Source organism: Heptranchias perlo, chromosome 18 (assembly GCF_035084215.1).
Source record: "Heptranchias perlo isolate sHepPer1 chromosome 18, sHepPer1.hap1, whole genome shotgun sequence".
Lineage (NCBI taxonomy): Eukaryota > Metazoa > Chordata > Chondrichthyes > Hexanchiformes > Hexanchidae > Heptranchias > Heptranchias perlo.
Window position 1 is genome coordinate 41,505,913 of NC_090342.1, and position 16,355 is coordinate 41,522,267.

The 16,355-nt window shown below is 43.0% G+C and overlaps 1 protein-coding gene across 3 annotated transcripts in view; it reads left to right on the forward strand.

Annotated features, from left to right (window-relative positions):
* The window catches only part of efcab6 (EF-hand calcium binding domain 6), a 108,394-nt gene that overhangs the window by 76,433 nt on the left and 15,606 nt on the right, over positions 1 to 16,355 (forward strand). For all 3 annotated transcript variants that reach the window (XM_067999787.1, XM_067999788.1, XM_067999789.1), the window contains exons 19-25: positions 1,021 to 1,151; positions 1,330 to 1,565; positions 3,020 to 3,116; positions 3,414 to 3,532; positions 8,446 to 8,673; positions 11,166 to 11,321; positions 14,212 to 14,410. In XM_067999787.1, coding sequence (XP_067855888.1) covers positions 1,021 to 1,151; positions 1,330 to 1,565; positions 3,020 to 3,116; positions 3,414 to 3,532; positions 8,446 to 8,673; positions 11,166 to 11,321; positions 14,212 to 14,410 — 1,166 coding nt within the window. The remainder of the gene's footprint in view (positions 1 to 1,020; positions 1,152 to 1,329; positions 1,566 to 3,019; positions 3,117 to 3,413; positions 3,533 to 8,445; positions 8,674 to 11,165; positions 11,322 to 14,211; positions 14,411 to 16,355) is intronic.

A 16,355-nucleotide genomic window follows, 5' to 3' on the forward strand; every position in this document is an offset into this window, starting at 1 on the left:
TACACACTGCAGCCACTGTGTGCCAGTGGTGAAGAGAGTGAATGTTTAGAGTGGTGGATGGGGTGCCAATCAAGCGGGCTGCTTTGTCCAGGATGGTGTCGAGCTTCTTGAGTGTTGTTGGAGCTGCACTCATCCAAGCAAGTGGAGAGTATTCCATCACACTCCTGACTTGTGCCTTGTAGATGGTGGAAAGGCTTTGGGGAGTCAGGAGGTGAGTCATTCGGCGCAGAATACCCAGCCTCTGACCTGCTCTTGTAGCAGGTCAGAGGCTGGGTATTGTATATAAAGGGAGAAGTTTTGGCAGGGTAGGAGAGTGGTGAATTCAGAGATTGAGATTGAAATAATTCAGAATGAGGGGTCACAGTCACTCAGAAGCTGAAGAAGGAAAGGAGGGAGTATATTGGGGAAAATTTAAGAGAGATCAAAGCGTTTCTCCCAAATTTGGGGGCAAACACAGTACTAGTAATTTCATGAAATTCTTTCAAGAATGGGAGGAGCCAATTGGGAATGGGTGGTTATGTTCTTGTAAATGTTAGCAGGTGAGCTATCCAGGCCAGGAGATTTGTTCTTTCAGAAACACACCAATAGTGATGTGTGTAATTATAGCACATGCAAGAATTTGTCACTCAATATTAAAAGTCCAGTTGCCTTGCAGGCAGACTCTTCACACTCAAATCCATGGCACCAATTGAAAATGGGGAGCCTACTTTTTATTTATATTACAGGCCAAGCAGTTCCCCACAGGAAAATAGCGAAAACCAGAGCAGAGGATGAGGCACTCAAAGAGAGACCTGTCCCATTCATTTCTTGGTAGCTGGCCAAAACTGGCATTGGCATAGGCCTAAGAACAAGTTGCCTGTTTAGTTTTCAGTGGGACCCAACCAGGTGTGGGCCAGGGCAGGAGGAAAGGAAAAACCTGGAACTAAAAGAAGGGAGGAAAAGGCATTAAAAACTGTTGTGGGTATCAATTTAAGTAAATTATTAAATTGAATTTTAAATATTTATTCATGTGATCTGCAGATTACAGAACGGTGAATCCAGTGGCTGCACTAAAGCAGTGTTCCAGTGATGTAGGTGATTGCAATATGAGACGCATGAATGCTGATGATTGTTTTAATCACATCATGGATAAGCTGAAAAATTCATATTCGGTAAGGCCATTTAGCTAATCCTGAAGCAATGTTGCATTTTATATTACTGTATATATCTATATTTTCTGTGAATATTGCAGTTTTTCATTTGATTTTTTTGTTGGAGAGTATTTTGTAATCACGTTGCTAATACTGGGTGACATTATTAATGACATATTGAAATCTTATTTTTTACAAGGATCTGCGTTCTGCATTTGATCTATTAGACCGTAACCATGATGGAATAATTACGATGCACGACTTTCGTACTCTGCTGGACAGCTTCCTGCTTACGGTCACAACCGCGGAGTATCGACGCTTTTTAGGGATGTTGGGACTTGTACCTGAATCAAAACTAACCTACTTGGATTTCCTTAAGATACTTAAGATAATTGAGTCCAAGCAGGGTCGCCGCTGGAATAAATCTGTTTACAAGTCAGTGCATGGCTGCTTTTTTAACCACCTTATTTTTCAGTTTGCATCAGTTTATCATACTGTACTTGTCTTGAAAGGGAACTGTCTTCATTGAGTACAAATAAAAAGCAAAAAACTGCAGATGTTACAAATGTGAGACAAAAAACAAAAAAGCTGGAAATGCATAATTGCAGCAGTCTGTAGAAATAAAAGACCGGTTGATGTTTCGGGCAGGGCCCTTTTTATAGAAATATGGACTGGATGTAGGGAAGCGAGTTAATTAAATTAGGAAAGCAGGGAAGAGGATGGGGAAATGCCAAGCATGGAGATAAAGTTAATAGTTGAATGACCTGCAAACCTGCTTAAAAGAAAAGCAGATTGTTAGAAGATCGAAAACATCACCTCAGTCAAGCAAGGCATTAAACAAATTAAAGATAATAGCTAAGACCGTACGAGACTCACACAGGAAGAGCAGGAAAATGTGCAATGTACGTCTTCTGTGTCTTTTTTCAATTTCCCCTATTTTCATGTCTCTTTCCTTAGGTGGGCGTCTCACTGCCTTAGATACTTGCGCATTCTTTGTTTCTTTAATTTCATTAGAGTGCGGTAAACCCTTCTTTCTATTTGCTGCAAACACATGCGATATGAGACATTTGAAAGCACTTTGTTATTTGATGTCATTATGATGCAAGCGACTCATAACTCCTCTGTCCTTTTGTTCCCAAATTTTTTTGTGTACTTTCAGCATAGAATCTGGGCCTCTTAATTGCCAGCAAAATGGGACGAAAGCTGTTTCCACTGGTGTTCTGCCGCATAATTGTTTTTTCCCCGCCCCCAAATTTCCTTACATTTTTTGGCCCTTCCTGTTCTCTGCCCGTGGAGTCCTGAGTGAGTTCATTACAATATATTAAAATGAGGACAAGTAGTGCTGAGTCCCGAAGTTCCCGTTTTAATGCTCGCAGTGCGCTTACGATGAAAATCATATGGTGCAGCTGTTGCCAGGATTGAGAGAGAGACTGAAGTAAGCAGTTTTTGAGCCTGAGGAGTTTGGAGCAATTACTGCAGCTAGGAATGACTTTTAGGAGCAATGTTTTTTCTTCTCCATTCTACTTACACAACCTTAAACTTGCTTCTCACTGTTTCTGGGAATCTGAGACTACAGTGAGGGCATCTCAGGATCAGATGTGGCATTTCCTATGGGCTTGCTATTCTATGCCATTATAATGGAGGAGTAACAGCAGAGGATGGAGAAAAGAAAATTGATGCAGCATTTAAGGAGGGTGCACCCCATCATATATTACCCCTTCCCCAAAGAATATACGGGCAACATGGGTCCTATATGTACCTTACTGAGGAGCTGTATATTAGGAGTGAGTTTCACCCATGAGGTATTGGGGGAGTTCTGCAACCTACTGGATGTGACTTAGAAAACATACAAGCTTGTCTTTACTGGAATGACTTTCATTTATTTGCAGCCCAAGACTTGATGAAGACAGTACTTGCCTGGCCTGTGAGCAGGCCCATGACTACCTAGCTAATAAAGCCAAAACAAGATGGCATGAGCTGACCAAGGTGAGATGGAAATGCAAGTGTAAAATGATGATATAATAACATCCTTTGGCTCATTTTTTTCTACTGTAATTGGCTGAGAGATTTGTATTGCTTAGTCACACAACACTTTTTTTTAATCCTTCCACTCTCTAAGATCTGTGTTACTAAGTAATAGTCTTCTTCCAATTTGAAAATGTCTTAATGATAAATTGTGTTGGTTTTAAATATTGTAATACTATCTGCCCCTTATAATCAGGAATAAATGTACAAACGTATGTCAATTATGAAATGATGTAGAATTCTATTTGTTTTTTTTAGACTTTTAAAGAGTTTGACTCTGATGGTAACCTCATTGTGCAAAAGAAGGATATAAGGGATCTTTTATACCGGTTCTGCCTTCCAATTTCACCTGAACAATTTGAAAAGCTTTGGTCTTGGTAAGAACTTTTAATTCTTCCTCTTTTCCGTTTTTTCCCCTTCTCTCCAGAAGGTGCTTCCTGTTGCTGCTGTACAGTTGCACTGGTGCCAACAATCACCTGAAATGGTCATTCATTGTGTCTGAGCCTAGACAGTGAATGTTGACAGGTTATTCAACAATGGGGGACATTACAACCTAACCGAATTCTATCTTCACCCAACCTTTCCCTCATTTGACATCCATGTACACACACTTCCCAGCATAAGCTACCAGATAGTGATCAGACGCAGGAACTTTGTTTGATTATTTTCTTCCCCCACTCCCTAGCTCAAGGGCCATGACACCAATTGTAGCACCCCAACTGCTGGCCTATCTAAGATCAGCTCAATCAGCACAGACCACGAAACCTTATAGTTTTGGTGGCTCCGTTCCACATTTGGCAGTGCATTGGCCAACTGAATCATCAGAGGAGCCTTTTACTTATCATAAGCAAACTATATTTTGAAACATGGGAGTTAGTTTTACCTCACCAATGGTGTTTGTGAGCTGTCGAGGCCCCATGCTCTGGAATTCCCTTTTTAAACCTCTCCTCTTCTTAACCTCCTTCTCCTCTCCTCCACCCCTCTCCTCCACCCCTCTCTCATCCTTGAAGACTCTCCTTAAAACTCACCTCACCCTCCTAATATTTCCTTTGGCTCGGTATCCATTTTTATCTGATTACACCCTGTGAAGATCCTTGGAATGTTTTTCTACATCAAAGGTGTTATATAGCTACAAGTTGGAAAATTCCTTTTTAAAACTTAATGTGACTAGTGGACAGAAGCCAAATTTTTCATTTTATTATTAAACTAGTAATGCTTTTTAAAAATTTGAATTCAGATGAAGACATCAAATAAATTAAACTGGATATCCATTATTTTACCATTTTCTAAAAAAAAATTATCGTTGGGAATGGAACATTTTCATTTCGGATACCTAGGGCTCAATATTAAAACCGGGCGGGGGAGTCAAATTGAGGTTAGGAAATCCATTAGTACGGGTTTCCCGGACGTCCTTATGTCAAAATCGTAAGGACGTCTTTTATTTTTTTTTGTCGGTTTCCCGTCCGACTGACTGGCCTGATTGACGGGCTGGATTTAGTCGGACGGGAGACCTACCAGGGAGAGGACGTGTTCAGGTAAGTCTTTGTTTGTTTGCATGGGGGGGCATGGGTGGGCATAGGTTAACAAGGGTATCATGAGTTATGTGAGATGGGATCGGGGGGTGTTCGGGATCGAGGGCCCGCGATTGTTGAGGGGGAGGTTCAGGGGTCGGGGTGGGAGGGTCGGGGGTGGGAGGATCGGAGGTCGGGTGGGAAAGATCGGGGGAGGGGGAGGGGTGTCCGCGATCAGGGGTTGGGTGTCCACGATTGTTGGGGTGTCAGTGCAGGTAGGCTTGTTGGGCCTGGGGAAGCGCTCCTGCTCCTCCAGGCCCACAAGCTGTGTGCCTTTGTAGTCACCTACCTGCTAGTCTCAGGCCCTCTCGCCTCTTTCACAATGTGGAAAACAGAAGGCCTGCGAATTCTGGCCGCCCGGGGTTGAAATCGGGGATTCAAGAACAATGGAGGCCCGAAGCCTCCTTGACAGGCTTTAAGGCCCAACCCGCCTGCTGGGAGCAGGCTGGTCGCCCGACTCTCTTCCTGCCCCGGTGAAAACCGGAAATGGATGAGTTGGAGATGGGTTGGGGGCAGGTCTGAAATGGTGGCAATTTTCAATGCCCCCCTGCCCCCAACCCACCCATTTTTTACTTTAAAAGTTGAGCCCCTAGTGTCAGTATTAAGCATTCCCAGATCAGGTGTAGCATGACTAGAGGCAGAGTAAAGCTCTCTCTATTCTGCTCCCACAATATGCTTCAGCTCCAATTTCAAAAAAACAGCTTTACCTCAAAAATTTCTCACACAAAGAGGTCTAATTAGAGGCAGTTCTGTGCCTTGGGGACAAGCTACTGCTTGGGTGAGAGGCCAGTGCCTAATCCACTACACTACCCAGTCCCCCTTATCTCTATTTAATATGAGCATCTAACAAAATCGTATGCAACTATCAACTAAAACATTACAAATATATATAATTATTGATGACTCTACAACAAATCCTTTTATTTATTTGAATTGAGATTATTTTTATTAAGTTTATATATCTTAAAATGCAGTCAGTCACTTCTTCAATCTGCCATTTAACATGTAAACAAAAGTTCAATTCAGTACAGTTGAAATGTGAATCTAACATCTCTGTTACAATTAGCTTAAAAACCACCTAATTTATTGTAGGAGTGTTTCTTTTTTTGGTAGCTAGCAGTTAAGGAGAGTGCGTTCTCCCATAGCTACATTGCACAGGGGCTGAAATTTTGCAGATGTTTTACTAGTCTCGTGCTGTAACTCTGGCAGAAGATTGGAGGGCCCTTGTCAAATTTCAGCTCCACATTGTGTAATGTTTTCCACTACCTACCTTGGCTGATGTGCGTGGGCTAGTTGAAGAATTCCAGAGTTTTGAAAATAAAACTATTTATGTAGATTGGAGGCCATTTTTCTAAATGCGCGGGACTGATGGGCTCGTTTAGTGATTGGGATTCCCAGTTTATCCATGTCTCAAAACTACATCTGGGTTTGGGCCAACTTGTGGAGTTGTGAAGTTTGACAGAATTGGCATAAGAATTCCAACATCCATTTTCCATGTTGAATGGGTTGCTGGACTGCAGTATAAATCGATAGATGAAAAGGCAATCTTTTTTTTTTATTCGTTCATGGGATGTGGGCGTCGCTGGCGAGGCCAGCATTTATTGCCCATCCCTAATTGCCCTCGAGAAGGTGGTGGTGAGCCGCCTTCTTGAACCGCTGCAGTCCATGTGGTGACTGTTCTCCCACAGTGCTGTTAGGAAGGGAGTTCCAGGATTTTGACCCAGCGACAATGAAGGAACGGCAATATATTTCCAAGTCGGGATGGTGTGTGACTTGGAGGGGAACATGCAGGTGGTGTTGTTCCCATGTGCCTGCTGCTCTTGTCCTTCTAGGTGGTAGAGGTCGCGGGTTTGGGAGGTACTGTCGAAGAAGCCTTGGCGAGTTGCTGCAGTGCATCCTGTGGATGGTACACACTGCAGCCACAGTGCGCCGGTGGTGAAGGGAGTGAATGTTTAGGGTGGTGAATGGGGTGCCAATCAAGCGGGCTGCTTTATCTTGGATGGTGTCGAGCTTCTTGAGTGTTGTTGGAGCTGCACTCATCCAAGCAAGTGGAGAGTATTCCATCACACTCCTGACTTGTGCCTTGTAGATGGTGGAAAGGCTCTGGGGAGTCAGGAGGTGAGTCACTCGCCGCAGAATACCTAGCCTCTGACCTGCTCTCGTAGCCACAATATTTATATGGCTGGCTTAAGTTTCTGGTCAATGGTGACCCCCAGGATGTTGATGGTGGGGGATTCGGCGATGGTAATGCCGTTGAATGTCAAGGGGAGGTGGTTAGACTCTCTCTTGTTGGAGATGGTCATTGCGTGGCACTTATCTGGCGCGAATGTTACTTGCCACTTATGAGCCCAAGCCTGGATGTTGTCCAGGTCTTGCTGCATGCGGGCTCGGACTGCTTCATTATTTGAGGGGTTGCGAATGGAACTGAACACTGTGCAGTCATCAGCGAACATCCCCATTTCTGACTTTATGATGGAGGGAAGGTCATTGATGAAGCAGCTGAAGATGGTTGGGCCTAGGACACTGCCCTGAGGAACTCCTGCAACAATGTCCTGGGGCTGAGATCATTGGCCTCCAACAACCACTACCATCTTCCTTTGTGTTAGGTATGACTCCAGCCACTGGAGAGTTTTCCCCCTGATTCCCATTGATTTCAATTTTACTAGGGCTCCTTGGTGCCACACTCGGTCAAATGCTGCCCTGATGTCAAGGGCAGTCACTCTCACCTCACCTCTGGAATTCAGCTCTTTTGTCCATGTTTAGACCAGGGCTGTAATGAGGTCTGGAGCCGAGTGGTCCTGGCGGAACCCAAACTGAGCATCGGTGAGCAGGTTATTGGTGAGTAAGTGCCACTTGATAGCACTGTCGACGACACCTTCCATCACTTTGCCGATGATTGAGAGTAGACTGATGGGGCGGGAATTGGCCGGATTGGATTTGTCCTGCTTTTTGTGGACAGGACATACCTGGGCAATTTTCCACATTGTCGGGTCGATGCCAGTGTTGTAGCTGTACTGGAACAGCTTGGCTAGAGGCACAGCTAGTTCTGGAGCACAAGTCTTCAACACTAGAGCTGGGATGTTGTCGGGGCTCATAGCCTTTGCTGTATCCAGTGCACTCAGCCGTTTCTTGATATCACGTGGAGTGAATCGAATTGGCCAAAGGCTGGCTTCCGTGATGGTGGGGATATCGGGAGGAGGCCGAGATGGATCATCCACTCGGCACTTCTGGCTGAAGATTTTTGCAAACGCTTCAGCCTTGTCTTTTGCACTCACGTGCTGGATCAAATAACAGTGGATGATGACTTGTATCATAACAAGGTATAAAGGATAATAAGCCAATTCAACACTGAGGGAGTGAATTTCCAGGGGTGGGCTGGGGTGGGGGGTTCTCCTGATCATGCGATGTAACTTCAGCAGAAGATCCATAAAAACCCCGGAAAAATAGCATAAACACTGTTACTGCTATTTCTCTAGGGTTTCCATGAATCTTCCACTGATGTTGTGGAGGGCGATAGGGAGAACCCCTGTGGAAATTTCACTCCGAATTTCATTCTTCAGATCAACTCGTCAGTGTCTTTTCTCTGTTCCACAGCACCATTTAGATGCCTATCCTTACTGAATTACAAAACACATCAGTCTGGAGGAACAATAGGACTTCCTCTACCCCTGTAGGACATACTTATAATTTCCCTTTACGTGCATTTTGTTGTCCTACAGGTATGATTCAGATAAGAGAGGTTATTTGACTCATCTAGAGTTCCTGCAGAAGCTTAGGAGTAGGTTTGCATCACAAATCCAGACAGACAGCAAACAAATTGTTCAAGAAAGCCAAACCAGCTTAGTGGATCATTCCGACAAGCAACAGCAGTTCCACACAGATATCACCCAACAACAGAAACTACAGACAAGCAAATTTGACATCGCTGAGTTAGAAAAACAGCTCAAGTAAGTAGAATACTGCACTTTTTAAATTCCTTTTCCTATTGAAACAGCCAATGGACTGCTAAGGCAATTTAGAATTGTTGAGCTTGGCACCATTTTGTGTCAATGCATTTAGTTGTATGATGCCTATCATTGCTACTGTGAAAACTCCAAACTCCAAGTGAAAGAATTGAGGTAATTCTGCACTTGACAGGGGAGCATGGGCAGAGAATTGGGGCTACAGTGTTGCAGCCCTATCTTCATTGTGTGATCCGCGCTCAGAGAACTCAAAATCATCCCAAACGTTAACATGCATGGAACTGCACTATAGAGTGGTACTCCTGTGATTCCCCACATAGTGTGCTCCTAATTTCTGTCTTCCTATTTGGGCGTGACACCCAGAGGTAGCCACTTGCTGTGTTTTGGAGGGAATGAAAAATCAATGGGGGGTGGGAGACACATGGGCATAGGTGTAGATGTGGGGATTCACCTAGGGCTAACTCATGAGTGGCAGTAATAATGGCCCAGGAGGAGGTTCTCTGCCTCGCCATTGTGAAAGGTAATGGTTTCTGGCAGAGTAGGAATAAGGAGAAGGATCAAAATTGATCAGAGAAAAAATTATTTTCAAGCATCAGAATTGCAGTGAAGACCGCATAAATGCCAATTATCCATGTTTGATATGAACAATCAGCACTTTGAAGGCACTAAAACAAAAAGCAAAATACTGTAGATGCTGGAAATCTAAAATAAAAACAGAAAATGCTGAAAACATTCAGCCGGTCAGGCAGCATCTGTGGAGAGAGGGAGATAGAGTTAATGTTTCACTGTCGACTTTTCGACAGTGCTTCCTGCATTTTCTGTTTTTAGCTGTAAGATCATGTCTGGTGGGTAAAATCAGCACAGACCCGGCTCCCTCCCCCATCCTTTCCCCAAAGCTTCGCTGCCGGTTCCTATTTCCTGTTGCTGCTATGCAATTCCCAACCTTGCACATTGTGAGTGGGAATTTTTTCAAAAGTCACAAATTCCCACTTAAAGTGTGAAGTTGCAGGACCACCTATAGGAGCTGTGGAGCTATACTTTAGGGGGCAGGGGAAGCACTTCGAAGGAGAAAAAGAGGATAAACCGGGAGTGGTGCTTTGGGGAATGTAGAGTGTGGCGGCAGTGTCTGAAAGGAGATGCAAGGAAGGAGACATCTAGCAGTACTAAAGGGGAAGTGGGGGGGGAGTGTTGAGTGAAGAAGAAAGAGAGTCAGCATTAACTGAGGAGGGAAGGAGAGTGTCAGCATGAACTGGGAGGGATGGAAGAAGAGTGGAAGCTTGAGCTGGGGGAGAAGTGGTGCCAGGTTGAATCCTGAGAAGAGAAGCCTAAGAGGATGATTGGACAGGGAGAGGAGCACCAGCTTGTACTGAGATTTGCAAGAAGAGTACCAGTTTGAATTGAGGGGGAGAAGGAGCAGAGTGCCAGCATGAACTTTGAGGGTTAGGGTGGAGAGAGTGTCTTTGTGAACTTGGTAGGGGTAGGGTTGAAGGGAATACACTGTCTTTGCAACCTGGAGCCAGATGGAGTTGAGTGTCTGTGAACTGGGGTGCAGTTGAAGGGGGAAGAGTGATTGTTGAGGTGGCTTTTGGGGAAGTAATTCAGCTGCCTAGGCCCTAAGCTCTGGAATTCCCTCCCTAAATCTCTCCACCTCTCTACCTCTCTCCTCCTTTAAGACACTCCTTAAAACCTACCTCTTTGACCAAGTTTTTGGTCATCTGTCTTAATAGCTAGCTCCTTGTGTGGCTCGTGTCAAATTTTGTTTGAAAATCGCTCCTGTGAAACGCCTTAGGACATTTTACTACATTAGAGGCACTATATAAATGCAAGTTGTTGTAATTTCCTGTTTAGTCAGTTGAAAAGTAACAATTGAGTTTACTTTTTCTTTTTTTTTCCAATTAAATACCAATGAAAAATATTCGAAACTAATTAGAATGCCTCATTTTTAATGTAAAAATTCAAAGTTTTCCAAGAAAGCATGTCCCAAATCCCTTTAGAAATGCATCATCTGTTGGGGGTAGCATTTGAAATGTGTGTGCACAATTTGAAATTTGCTGCTACAATCCTCACTGGAATGATTCCATGATCAATAAGACAAGAGTTCAAATTGCTTATTTGCTATTGCATATTTTTCTAAAAAAGAAAATTAATTAAAACAACTTTTTCTTGTAATGGATTATCTGTTGCTCATAGGAGAACAATTTTTTAAAAATAAAATAATTAATTCCTAAATGGTTTTAAAAAAAAGAGCAATTGTCCTTTTTCAAATTAAACTGCCCCATGACACAGGAGATGAATGAAAACAATTCTCCGTCATCCAGTAAGAGAAAACTTTCTGAATTATTACTGTCAGGAATTATTACTGATGAAAGTAACCCAAATTATTAAGTGCACTTGTGTTACTACTGAACAAACAAGGCAGTAGTATGGAACTTGATTGTTATGCATCAACCTGTGTTGTTTTCTGTTTGACCCAAAAGAGCTAAATTCAGGGATCACCACGAAGGCTTTAACGAGGCCTTTGCTAAACTAGATAAAAATAAAGATGGCTGTGTGACGGTAAATGATTTCCAGAGAGTGCTGAAGGACCATAGCTACCACCTGGGTGAAGAACAGCTCAAACAGCTCTTGGTCAGGTATGAACAGACATTATAGTTGAATATCAGGCACCCAATAAAAATGCAATGCACATTTTCCACAAGGCAGTCTTCTGAGCAAGTATCTATTCGTGAATGTACTGAACTTATTTGGAAAGCCGGTATTGCACAAATGTTTTTTTTTGGGGGCACTTAGAATGAAGTTGAAACCAGTTTCCTGTAGATGGTTTTATTGCTAGCTGACGGAATTCTACTAGAATGGAAGGACCTTAACCAGATGGTGCATTAATCTTCTACTTGATACAGTAATGAGTGACAGTACTGTCTCCGCGTATTTGGGCACATTAATGCAATGTCGTATGGACAGCAAACTAATCTGTTTCCTGTTGTTCTGTGATATTCATGTGTATTAAGGCTAAATTTTCCTCTAGTATATGTCAGTCACTCATGTGCGTGCCCAGCGCAGTGGTTAGAGATGGGGGTCAGAAAATTACAGACAGATGCTTTCTGCTTACTTTGGATTAGGATCGCAAGCCAGTTTTTTTCTTCGTGGGCAGTATTGACTCGCAGAAGACTCGCGTTGGTGTTTATTAGTTTCATTAAGTGTTTAGAAATCATGTAAATGAGGAAGGCTTCCTGCCTGTGAAATTTACGTGCTTTGCCCCAAACGTGCAATGTATAAAACGTGCACATTTTCAAACTCAATTCTTGGCATTTGAGAGTAAATTTCATAATGATTTGTTTACCTGGCTTTTGAGTGACTATTTTTGACGTTTGGGGTTGCTTTTATTGTATTTAGATTGGTAGATTGTTATTTTTTTCCCATTTAGATCTTAAATTTTGCATTTTATTTTTTTCTCACTTTCTTACTGATTGTCTACAATTCAAGTGAGTTTTACTGTCACTTTAAGCACTGTACGCTGGCAGGATGGGCATTCCTCTTTCTCACAGGGAGCTAGAGAACCAGGAGGAATTCCACAGGAATATGCAGAAGCAGATACACCTGCATCTGAGGTGGTTTGACCTGACCTAATCTTATCCAAGGAGGCAGCTATACAGACACCACTAGAGTTACTTGAGCATATCTGAGGAAATCTGTCTTTGCCACTTGCTCTTCACCAGGCAGTCTCAGAACTTTTCTGTCTCCAGCAGTCTGACCAAAGTTTATCCAGGACTGGAATGGCTTTGCCTGTGACAGCGAAAGTCATGACTGCCATGAACTTCTATGCAACTGACTTCTTTCAAACTGACTTATGTACATTACGTACCTTGTTTGCTAAGGCTATTGACTTTATTATTGAGTCAATGAGCATGCAATTAGGCCATTGGAAAAATTATTAGGCCCAAGTTTTCTGATAAGTGATCCATGTCAATGGAGGATTTCCTTGGAAGCTGGATGGTGTACCATGCATTAATGTGGGCTGCCTTGTGATTGTGTGAGAAAGATTAATGTGTTGCCAGATGATTGTGTGTGTTTAAAACCGAGATATAGCTGATTCAGGTGATAGTGTGCTTTGTAGCTGTGGCATACTATTGCACTTGAATTAAGAACAATCAACGTACATTTACCTTGTTAAACATCCTCAACGTGTTAAACTTTTTCTTCATCTGTGCAACCTGTTCCCAGGCAGCACGGACAGCAAACCTATGAGGAGGAAGCCCTTGCAACCCAAAGATGGCAATTCTCCTTTGCTGCACCTTCTTCAGCATCACCTGCAGGACTCTCTCTCTAAAGGAGGCTGTCCTCCCTCTTTTCTGCGCTTTAGCACTGCCCTCAGTTATCTCTTGCAATCCAGTGAATGGAACTTCTGCAGCCAAGTTCCAGTTGCCAAAATCTGTGAGGCAACTCTTAAAATCTATTGCTGCACCAGATATATCACCTCTGTGCATGGCCCAATTTGTGTTGGGAGCGCTGAATAATTACTTAAATGAATGAACCATACAAAATCTGATGTATATGTGAGATGTATTCATGTTCTTGCACTGCTACATGTTCAAGTATATGAAAGTTGCTAAGATTCTGAATGAATTTCATTGTGTAGTGGGTGGGTGTATTGTAATGATGTATGCGAATGATGGGAATATGTCAGATGAGGTATTTCCTGTTACTTGTGACACAGCAGGAAGGAAATTGAATCAATTACAGTGCTGGCTCTGCAGCAGGTGCCCAAGACATACCACAATGGTTTTGCTCCCTCCCCTGATGCAGGCTCCCCAGTACAGGGTGGGAATCCAGCCAAGAGTTTGCCAAATTATTTTAATGAACTTGACCCTGGGAAATCAGTTAGGGTCAAGGCACAGGCATGGGGTAGCAGAAACCCTGCCCTGCCAAAGCTGTGTCACCATTCTGCCTGGCAGGAAAATCGGCCCCAGCATGTATAAGCTGGCAAATGGCACAAAGTTATGTTGGAAAGCAGGAGGCTTCAAGGAGATTGATACTATTCAGTGATATTCAGGTACAGTTTGTTAAAATGTGATTATCTTAATTACTTAATCCTCTCTACTTACCGTTTTAAAAGCTCTGCTGATTTCAGGGATATTGAAGCGTGCATTAAATGTCTTTCAGTTTGTACTGTTAACTATCCACCTGAGGAGTGGAATGCCTTAGTACCGTTGTGCCACTGCTTGTACGGGAGCGTGGTGAAATAGTGGCTGAGTGACCAGATTTACTGGCCTTCACTCAGGCTGTAAGATTTCATTGTCTTTTTCCTCATCATCTGGATTGTTACGTTGTCTGGGAGCAGTTGCCAAGGCAAATAGGCAGTTTAAATGCACATGTCGATCCATAAAGTGCAATCCAAGGTTTTGGCCACTTTACTTACCAAAAGACAGAAGCAATTTTTCTAACCTGTATTTCTCAAGCCCTGTTGTGCTGAAGTGGCATTGACTTCTTTTTGTATTTGCTTGTGTTTCTCCCTCCCCACCCCAGGTTGGAAATCCCAATGCACAATTGTAAATTTTCTTATTCTGATTTCCTGAGAGCCATTGAGGGCATTGAGGGCAAAACATTGAAATATGGCCCAAAACTTGCATTTGTTCCACCTGAAAACATTCAAATGCTATCTCCAGAGAAAGTGATCACCAAACTAAAGGGAGTTGTCCTCAAATCTTCTGGTGCATTGTATAAGGTGAGTCTTTTTTGAATTTTGAATGGAGAACTTTTGTGCTCATCATTTTGTGTCAGCATCAGAGTAGGTGTAACGTAAATAAGGTGCAGCTCAGATTGCCCCAACATTGTACATCAACATGAATCTCCAAACAAAAATGATTGCTAAACCAAAATGCTATTTCCTCACAAGCCATCCTTATGTCCTCTGAGGGATAAAATTCTTTTTAATTGTACAGACAGTGCATTAAATAGGAGTTAATTTTCTCTAATCCCCTCTTTTATATAATTCACAGGAATGCAAAACTTTACTGTGTGCTTTGTGGAAGCTGGGTTGTGTGGGGATTCACTAAAAGCAACACATATTGAGTGGTCAATCATAAGGCACCTTAGTGGTATAAATAGTGGGCCAATCCAGCTGTGCAGTGCACAGTTTTTAGACAAGATGGAGCTGGAATGAAGAAGATACACACCCTGATTTTCAAAACAGGAATCTATATATGATTATTCTATCATGGACATCCAAGACCCCACCATCACACCTTGAGGGAAATTGGTCCACTGTCTTGGGGTTACTAGCTACATCTATTATATATTAAAAACAGTGGGCCGGATTTTAACTGGAAGCAGGAATTCACTGGTTTCATTAATTTCCTGCTTGCGCACGGCAAGATAAGGCCATTAATTTTCCGCTGGCTGACTTCTCACCTGCAACAGGCAGGAAGTGGCTGTTGGCCTTTCGAGATTCGGGTGGCCTTTGGCTGTGGTTATGGGGGGGGGGGGGGGGGGTCTCGCTGTAGGGAAGGGAGGGAAGTTCAGAACAGGGGAGGCCTAAACTATCCTTATGGGGTCCAGAGGAGTACTCCTGCTACTCCTGGCCCCACAAAGGAGAGTAAAATAACTTGCCTTTAAAGGCCTCCTGCTTCTGATTCTCTTCCAACTAGAGTTTACCTAGTGGGAAAGCCACAGTGGCGTCCCCACTCAGGTCGCAGTTACAATAGCAGTTGGGGCGCATGATATCATTGGACCTCAATCTGCATATTTAAAGAAGGACCTCCTTGGTTATCGTAAACACCCAACTAATTCACTAATGTCCTTCAGCGAAAAGAACCTGCCGCACTGATCTGGACTGGCCGACATGTGACTTCAGTTCCACATTACCTGGTTGACTCAATGCCCTCAGGGCCACTAGCAGTGGGCAATACATACTGCCTTGCCAGTGTCACCCATGTCCCATAAAGAATTTTTTTTTTAAAAGTGCCCTTGCCCTCCCAAGAACCTTTTAAAGCCCACCAGTGTATGAGTCAATGATGATCTAGGGCCTGTTTATTACTTGTATCTACAGTTAGGATCAACTTACCCAATGGTGACATAAAGAGAGACAAACGTATTGGGTCTGTAGAGAGATTGGGGGAACAAAGAAACAGAGATTTTGGCCAGTAAAAGAGAGAGAGATTGGGGATAGAAAGAGAGTATTTAGGATAGAGAAGGACAGACTGAAAGGCTTCAGGGGACACACACAAAAACACCACAAGGCACCACAATCAAGAGACATCGACAGAAAAATTTGGGAACACATAAACATCCAGAAAATATGGATAGACACATGTCCGGCACAAGGTTACAGTAATCTATGACACTCAGACAAAATTAGGCCACAAGCAGAAACACAAAAGGAGAGACAACGGAGGCAAAGACACAAGGATCAGGGGATGTTCACACATTAGAAAATAAAGATTTATCAGATAAGAAACAGAGAGGCAGAGCTCACAACAATACAAACATCAGATCATCAGAGAACTCACACAGCCCACAGGAAATCCACTATCTAATAAATGGATGGCCTTGATTGTTGTTTCCAAAAAGATTAATCCTGAAGCCCAAATTTAAGTTTGAGATAAATGAATGTGATAAATACACCCCAAAGTTATAAATCATTATTTTTTGAGCTTCCACAAACTATAATC